Source organism: Equus quagga, chromosome 5 (assembly GCF_021613505.1).
Source record: "Equus quagga isolate Etosha38 chromosome 5, UCLA_HA_Equagga_1.0, whole genome shotgun sequence".
Classification (NCBI taxonomy): domain Eukaryota; kingdom Metazoa; phylum Chordata; class Mammalia; order Perissodactyla; family Equidae; genus Equus; species Equus quagga.
This window is the reverse complement of record NC_060271.1, coordinates 34,738,224-34,746,794: the sequence shown is the minus strand read 5'-3', so window position 1 is coordinate 34,746,794 and position 8,571 is coordinate 34,738,224. Positions and strand designations below refer to the sequence as shown.

The 8,571-nt window shown below is 49.9% G+C and overlaps 2 protein-coding genes across 7 annotated transcripts in view; one reads left to right on the top strand and one right to left on the bottom strand.

The window, feature by feature from the left end:
• The window catches only part of EMC1 (ER membrane protein complex subunit 1), a 27,556-nt gene extending 23,619 nt beyond the window's left edge, over nucleotides 1-3,937 (bottom strand). For 5 of the 6 annotated variants that reach the window (XM_046661344.1, XM_046661343.1, XM_046661346.1 and 2 more), the window contains exons 1-4: nucleotides 3,827-3,929; nucleotides 1,143-1,267; nucleotides 375-440; nucleotides 40-133 (exon numbers count right to left, since the gene is read on the bottom strand). In XM_046661344.1, coding sequence (XP_046517300.1) covers nucleotides 40-133; nucleotides 375-440; nucleotides 1,143-1,267; nucleotides 3,827-3,921 — 380 coding nt within the window. In that variant the 5' untranslated portion in view covers nucleotides 3,922-3,929. Of the gene's footprint in view, nucleotides 1-39; nucleotides 134-374; nucleotides 441-1,142; nucleotides 1,268-3,826 lie in introns of all 6 variants that reach the window. The other variant, XM_046661341.1, reaches the window with a different exon arrangement.
• A 79-nt stretch (nucleotides 3,938-4,016) lies between these two features.
• MRTO4 (MRT4 homolog, ribosome maturation factor) overlaps nucleotides 4,017-8,571 on the top strand; it is a 4,842-nt gene continuing 287 nt past the window's right edge. The window contains exons 1-5 of the mRNA XM_046661770.1: nucleotides 4,017-4,260; nucleotides 6,180-6,238; nucleotides 7,157-7,260; nucleotides 8,208-8,289; nucleotides 8,529-8,567. Coding sequence (XP_046517726.1) covers nucleotides 4,233-4,260; nucleotides 6,180-6,238; nucleotides 7,157-7,260; nucleotides 8,208-8,289; nucleotides 8,529-8,567 — 312 coding nt within the window. The 5' untranslated portion in view covers nucleotides 4,017-4,232. The remainder of the gene's footprint in view (nucleotides 4,261-6,179; nucleotides 6,239-7,156; nucleotides 7,261-8,207; nucleotides 8,290-8,528; nucleotides 8,568-8,571) is intronic.

Sequence of the window (8,571 nt, the reverse complement as noted above, 5' to 3'; positions counted from 1 at the left end):
GAACCAAGCCAAGATGAAATACAGCTTCTTCCCCTCTACCTGCCACTGTCCAAGGTAATCTCCCAGTTCAGGCCCCCGATGTTAGTCTCCCAGGAACGCATGATCCGGCCTCCGTTGGACACAGTGATTGCGTCTAGAAGAGAAAAGACCACGGTGGAGGCATCTCCCAAACTCATCAGCTGAGCCTCCTAGGGCCTGGGAGCAGTGCCTCACCTCTGATGCATGAGTGCAAAGAGAAGCTATCTGCATACCCGTCCCTTCCTGTTGGGAACACCCCTTCTCCTTTCCCTACCAGACCCTGTAAAAAGGAAGGAACCAAGACACAGGGAGACAGAGCAAACATCACAATAGAGACAGAGCCAGACTCCACTTACCCTGTCCGTAGAGCAGCATGGCGTCCACAGCCCCCTCTGCCGTGCCCTTGTCAACATGGCGCCACACTGAGAGACGTGAGAGTCAGATGTTACTATGAACCGGAGAGAGGTACCCAAGATGACGAGTAGGGGAGAACTGAAGGGGTCTGCATTTGCATAGCAGCGTCCAACTTTATTTCAAGGGAGGAAAGGATTACAGCTAACTGGCAATGACCCACTCCCACTCACTGAGTAATGAGGGGAGGCGGGGTTGAGAGGAGCCACTACTGCACCAGTCTGAGGTCCCGGCGCTTCCTGCCACCCACTACCATCAAACGTACAAATGGACAATAACAAGATTAACAAAATCCATATGATGTACAAAATTAAAAAAATAGTGATGAAAAAATAGTGATTGTAAATTATATTTCCATGACTTTAGTGCCTGAAAACATCCATAAAAGCAGTATAAGCAATTTAAGGAGCATATCCAAATCTTAACTGCAAAATAGGTTAATGTGTTTTTGCAGCAGTATCTTATTTAAGAATACTCAGGACCTGGACTGAGGGAATGAACTACAACAGCCAGTTATAGGAGTATCTTCAATATTCAAAGATGACAAGACAGAAAAAAACATTAAAGGTATCAAAATCCAGTAAGTGATCCATCTTTTGGCCGACTTGTCCCTAATCTGGGAATCAGCTAGGAGCCGTCACAAGCCACACGCCTTCTGGCTCCACCATGGTCAGCCATTCTAGCCCAAACTAACGTCTACACAGTTCACTCACAGATCTCTCCAGTCCGAGAATTTAATGCTGCAATCACATTCTTCTCTGTGGCCACAACCAACTTCTTGGATCCAGGAGAAAACTCCAAGGAGGCAAACTTGAGCTTCCCAACATACTGCTGTCTCCTGAGGAAAAGAGAACAGGGAAATAAATGTAAGAGGCCCAGGGGCTGGCCGCATGGCCGAGTGGTTAAGTTCGCACACTCCGCTGCAGCGGCCTAGGGTTTCGCTGGTTCGGATCCTGGGCACGGACATGGCACCGAACGTTAGGCCACGCTGAGGTGGCGTCCCACGTGCCACAACTAGAAGGACTTGCAACTAAGATATACAACTATGTACGGGGGGATTTGGGGATATAAAGCAGGAAAAAAAAAAAAAAAAAGATTGGCAACAGTTGTTAGCTCAGGTGCCAATCTTAAAAAAAAAAGAGGCCCCAACCATCACTGCACACAATGCTTTGGAAAAAGGCAACTGCACAAATACATGAGGTTATCACCATTGTATGAGAAATGTTTGTTAACAAACAAATCTGACCAAAAGCAAGATTTCTATGCAACGTAGTCAGAAGCAAAGGGAACAAGAAGAGAGAGTACACCCCAATAGATGAGAAACGCAACACTCTTCCTTCTAACTACAAGCACATGTTTGGCTTAAGTGACACCCAAAAGACCACATGGGCTAAATCCTACGAGAACATTACAGTCCTCTCTGCATTCATTAGTCGTGGGACTGGACACTCATGTTACACATGAGAGAAGAGCCACAAACCCTGTTCTCGATGAGCATACAACACAAATTTCCCTTCTATTTTCACTGACCTCTGGAGAAAAAATCATGCAAATTTCCCAACAAAACTCCATAGATTGGGTCAGGTCTCTTATTCTCTACAGCCTTTTCTAGCTCACACCATGTTTGGGATCTATTTGACTCATTATTCGTATCTTCCTTGGAATATATCCCATCACTTTCAACAGTCTTATCTAAGCATAAAGGGAACATAACAGGTTTGCATGGCATACTATCAAGTACACAGGAGGTGCTTGCACATTATTTTTAGTTAAGAAATACCTCAATCTCTAACAAATTCAACACGCATGACATTTACACTGAATTTCTCTCGTCATGATACTGTTTGGTCTACTTTTCTAAAAAAGAAAAAACTAAACCAGTGGTAGAGAGACAAGCTCACACGACATTTGACAGTTTCTACCTGCATTTTCACATCCTTTCACACTGTATCCACTGAACACGCTGAAGTATGTAAAACAAATATTATTACTCTCACCTTACAGGGAAGTAAATGAAGTTCCATTGAGGTCAACCAACTACTGTCAGAACCAGAACACAAAACTAAGACCTCACTCTAAATCTCATGCTCTCTTTGAAAATACCTCTGTTTTCTATCTGGACTATAAAAGTAATGCCTGCTCAGTGTAGAAAACATGAAAAATATATAAAAGTATAAAAAAAGGAAATCAAAAATGCCTAAAATACCACCACCATAAACTTTTTAATGTTTTGGTGTATTTCCTTCTATTTATTTTTCCATTTGTAAATTGCATATATCCAGTATTCCGCTAAATTGGAATACCATATGTTTTGCACACGTGTAATATATACATATTATATCATTTGCCCACATCATTAAAAATGCGACTTACGTTGCATTTGTCACGTTGTCTTATATCACATTCTTATACCTCTGCCCCACTGGACTGAGCTCCTTCCCATCTCTGTATCCACAACATCTAGAATATCTGGCCCACCACAGGCACTCAACAAATATGGGAATCAATTTGTCTGAGACACAAAAGACTTAAGAGAGGAGAAGATAGCTCAGCTGGGCTCTGAAGAATAAAGTGTTCCCTGATTAGTAATAATAATAACGATTACTGATTGCACTCAAGGAGCCAGGTGTTGTGCTAAGTAATCTAAAGGAATTATCTCATTCATCCTTACAACTACTGTAGGCAGTAGTGAACTATTTGTAAACCCATTTCACAGATGAAGAAACAGGCACAAAGCGGCTAAGTCAATTCCCAAGATTACAAAACCTTTAAGTGGCAAAATTTAGATTCAAACAAAAGCAAGTCAATTCCAGGGCCTAAAGGAAGGGCTGGGTAAGTGAGAGAGTGGGTGAATGAATGAATGAATGAATGAACGCCACCTCCGGGATGATGTGAGTCGTGGATGGCCCTGAGTTGGAAGGGAGGGGAGACGACTCAATTTAGGACTTCATAAAGCCCAAGGTCCTGTGCACATGCCCAAGAGATGCCAATTCGAGGAGGGATGAGAGCTCACTGAAGGCTGTCCACCTCTGACACACAGTGGCTCAGAAACCTGATGGTCACGGAAACTGGGCCCGACGGGGGAGGCGGGAACAGCGACCTCTGACCAGACCCCGGAGCGTGCCTGAAGGGCAGGGCCGCCTGCACCAGCTTGCAACCTGTACAGTCACACAGGGACCGGCTTAGAAGACCCCCCAAAGCTTGGTTGCATGCTCTGCTGTCGCCATCTTAAAACTCTTAATTTTTGAACCAGGGATCCCACATTTTTATTCTGCACTGGGCCCCTCAAGTTCTGGAGCCAGTTCTGCCGTAAGATAACCCCCCGCCGTGAGCAGACAGAAGACAGGTACTGGGAAAACAGCCACATACTTCCCGAAGAGGCCCCACACCTACGCACCAATCAAATTTGCCCACTTGGTCTTCGTAGACCGCGGCTGCAGGGACAAGCAGGGCAGCCCACAGCCACAACCGGGAAGCTGCCGCCGCCGCCATGATGGAAGCCCAGCCCCCCCCCCCCCGCCCCCGCCGCCGTCCCGGCGTGCACCGCGCCGCAGGCTCCGCCTCCGCAGAAGCGTAGAGTTGGGACCGCACGCGAGGCCCTGGGTGAGGAGCTCAGGACTCGGAGTTCCCCGGACGCGCGGGAAGTCGCCCTGGAGACCCGGGGAAGAGCGCAGGCGGCGGGCCGCAGCGCAGATTGAGTCAGGCACGCGCGAGGGCAGCCCCCGAGGGCCATCCCAGAGGCCCCCGCGCCGCCGGGGTCCTAACAGGCTGCCCCGGCTTCCGCCGCACGTGGCTGCAGAGCGATGCCCAAATCCAAGCGCGACAAGAAAGGTTGGCGAAGGGGACTTTGGGACCCGGTGGGGAGTGCCGCCGGCTGGTTGTCAGCTGCGGTGGGGGCTTCGAGAGGACGGAATGGGACGCCGGGACCTCCGCGAGGAGCTCCGTGGGCTCGCTGCGAGCTGGGATGGGGGCTTCGGGGCGGCGGGAGCACCGGAGGGGGCTGGAGGCTGGTCGGGTCAAGGGAGCGGAGACTGCTTTGCCCGGTATCCACAGCTCTTCCAGAGCCAACTGAGCCGGGAAACAGCCTCTGAATGCCCAAGCTGCGCCCGATCTCGTTCTGGTCCACCCCTCCGACCTCAGCCTTTTTTCAGCTTTCTGGGCTCCCTCCACCCTGGCCGCCTTGCCTTTCCTTCAGCACAGGCTTGTTCCCTGGCTGTTTTTACTTGCAGTTCCTTCTGACTGGCGTGCTTCTGCTCTGATCTTCGCATAGCTGGCTCTTTCTCAGTTGTCATTTCGTTCATAGGACACTTCCTAAGGAAGCATTCCTGATTACCTTTTACTGTGGTGGCTTCTCTCTCACCTCGGCTCTCCAGCACATTCACTCAACAAATATTTAGGGGCCTGACACACTTTAGGCGTTGGAGGAAGCAGCAGTTACAACAAGGAAGGCCTAGAACACTCATTGAACTTAATATTTTAGTCATGGGAAATATATCCCCCCAAAATATGAAAAGTCCAATAAATGAAGTCGGATAATGATAAGTCCCATGGAGAAAAAGTGAAAGGAAGAGGTGATAGTATTTTATATAATGTGGCCAGAGAAGGTCTCTCTGATGAGGGTAACACATGAGCCAGAGGTCCTGAAACAGGAGCATGTTTGATACGTTGTGGGACAAGAAGCCAGTGTGGCTGGAGCAGGGTGAGCAAAAAGAAGGGAGAAGAATTGGGCCGAGTGGGCAGGCTTTAAAAGCCTTTGCAAGGAATTGATTTTCACACCCAGGTGAAACAGGATGAGAGAGCCTGAGCAGAGGAATGATGTGGTTTAAGTTTACTTTTAAAAGTAAAAGTAGCTCTAGTTGTCATGTTGAGAATAGGCTGGGGAAGGTAGGAGCAGTGGGCAAGGATGGAAGTAGTGAGACCAGCAGTAATCCAAGAGAGCACGATGCTGACTTGGTCCTCACCTGTAGCTGTGGAAATGATGGGCGATGGAGAGCTGTATTTTGTTTTCCCTCCTGTGCTGCACATGCCCCTGACTGGTGTGATTACCTTTCTGTGTGTAATGCATGTGTGCCTTGTGAAGAGGCACTGTGAGTGCCAATCAGGATGAATAAGAGGTGGCCCCCTCCTAGGGGCACCCAGGGCTTTGCATTTGATGCTGTGTTTAGTGTGGAATGACTGGGTTCTGAGGGGGGAGTACTGGTCAGATTTGGCAAATGCCAAACCCCTCTGGGTAAAGGACAAATTGGGCCCCAGTAAAGGTGTTTGTCTCCCCCCAGAGAGGCACTGCTGCACCTGTGGGTCCAAACTGCAAAACAAGGTGTGGCAGAGGAGATACAGTCCCCAGGCTCATCATTCCATGCAGAGGCCAGCCAGAGATGGTCTCTGTGCACCTTGGCCAAGAGCAGAAAGGGACTGAGTCAGCCAGCAGGCTAGGTGTGCCACTGAAAGCACTCCAAAAGCAGGAACGAGTCCTGTCCCCACACATCAGGAGGGGTTTTTAGGTTAGCCTAAGAATGCTAAGGAGCACCTAGTTTGTCTAAGCAACAGAAAATATATCAAGGGATCTCCAGGCTCAGGAACACTGGAGAGTAGGCACTCTGAGGACCCTGGGAATAGCCTTGCATGCCAGAATAGTGGCGCCTTTCCTCAGACTGGCTCGGGCCAGCTGAGCTGCCTGAGGAGAGAAGAAAAAGTCCCCAGGGCATCCAGGTTTGTCTCTCATCCTCTCTCCTTTTTCTTCTTTGTATTAGTTTCCTTAACCAAAACTGCCAAGAAAGGTTTGGAACTGAAGCAGAACCTGATAGAAGAGGTAAGAGCTTGTTCTTTTTATTTTCCCAGACCTTGTGTTTGGTTTATGAAGGTGGGTGTAGGGCTGCCTGTCAGGGAAACGTACTGTTAAAAAAACACCAGCTGCCAATCCAGGCCTTTTTCCTCTAGCAGCAGCATCAGCAAAACCTCCCACAGCAGCGAGTCCCAGTTTTGATTGAGCTCTTACTCTGTGTCCTGCTCTGTGCTGAGCGTTTCACATGTGTCATTCCACTCCATCCTCACAGCATCCCCATGGGGTAGATGGGAGGTGACGTTATCGCTGTTGTGCAGGTGGGTAGCTGAAGCTCACAGAGCTCAGTGAGCCTGCCCAGTGTCAGAAAGCTGGGGAGTTGCCAGTTACAGGTAAATGCACCAACCCGCTGTCTGCACTGCTTCGGGTTGCGGGCTGGGTGGGAGCAGCATCTTCTCCTGCACAAAGATTCTGTTTTCTTGAGACCACCTTATCATGGCTGCACCCAGCAACGGGGGCAGAGCAGGGCCGATGAGCTGCCTCCCCTTATGAGTAAATAATGGCTTTCTGTGCTTCCGTGTAGCGGGAGCCTTCCTAGTATAACTGAGTATTTCCAGGTTGTCAACAACTAACACACAAGGCAAAGAGAGGTGGCAGATTCCACTGTTGGCCACAGATAAGTCAGAAATTTGGAAGGACTGGGATCTTGACCCATGGCTCAGCTTGCCCTGCACTTTGGGGTCACACCCGCTTTGCCTCAGGGGAGCCGGTCCCTAGTGATCCTGGCTTCAGTAGTGGAGGTGAGGGGGAGACAGCCACAGTAGAGGCCTGCAGCTCCAGACTTCCACAGTTGTAGAATTTAGAGCAGATTCTTTCCCATCTGGGGCCAGAGTATTGCCCAACTCGTCCTGCGCCTTGAACTCCAGAGCCCCATGAATTGTCCCGCAGCTTCGGAAATGTGTGGACACGTACAAGTACCTTTTCATCTTCTCTGTGGCCAACATGAGGAACAGCAAACTGAAGGACATCCGGAACGCCTGGAAGCACAGCCGGTGAGCAGTCAGTGGAACGAGGGCCCTTTGGAATGGGAAGGGGCCAGGCTGCTCTCAAATATGGGGCAGGTATTGACCCTTGGGTACCTGGTACCTTGATAAGGACAAAGTGCCGCTCCCGCTGACGGACACTTGTTAACTGTTAAAGCTGGTGTTGCACTGAGCTCCTTGGGGGATAGGACTTGGTAGTTGCTCAGGGAAGGTCTGAGCAGTGATCCCTCCAGGAGAGGCTCCCTTGACCCTGGGGTCTGATCCTTTTAGGAACATCTCAGTTTTAGAATGTCAGTCCAGTCATGCGCTGCATAACAGCATTTCAGTCAGCAACAGACTACGGATGTGACGGTGATCCCGTAAGATTAGTACTATGTAGCCCAGGTGTGTAGTAGGCTATACCATCTAAGTATGTGTAAGTACACTCTAAGATGTTGGCACAACAACACAATGCGCCTAACGACGCATTTCTCAAAACATATCCCCGTCGTTGTGGCACATGACTATATGTGCTATGCGATGCACACATGACTTGAGAACAGGCTGCACGAGCCGTGTGGCAAGTACCTATCCTTGGGCTGGATTTATGACAGTGCTGGGGGTGACTCTGGTCAACTCTTGCTGGGTCAGCTCTGGTTCAGACCATTAAATGTGCCTCTTCTGCACATCCAGATGAGGCGGGCAGGGGGGCAGGCTCACATAACAGTGACAGTGGGGCTGCTAGACAAAATATTGTGAATGTTGAGGTCTGTGGGGAGGAGAAATAATGAAAGGGACCCTGGGCTGGGGACAGAGAGCGGGCAGGGATGTGAGGAAGAAGTAGGAGACTGAGGCCACGCCTCCTGCTACAACAGCTGGGCCTGGGCTCTGGCTCCGAGGACTGGAGCTGGTTCCCATTAAATGCAAGGAGGGCCAGGCAGGGCACTCCATTCATGGACCCCTCTTTTTCTCTGTAGGATGTTCTTTGGCAAAAACAAAGTGATGATGGTGGCCTTGGGTCGAAGCCCGTCTGACGAGTACAAAGACAACCTGCACCAGGTGAGGCTGGCGCTTACAGGAGGGGCTGGGGCCAGGCCGCGCGGGATCAGGGAGGGCGACGCCTGGCTTAAAGCTGTGGTTGTCCTTTAACCTCCATACACGCAGTAGTACCCTTCCCAGCTGTGACAACCAAAAATATCTGCAGATGTTGCCAGATGTTCCCTGCGGAGGGGTGCAAAATTGTCCCCAGTTGAGACCCACTGCTCAGTGACCGAGCCCACCCTGCTTTTGTTTCCTAGGTCAGCAAGAAGTTGAGGGGGGAAGTTGGTCTCCTTTTCACCA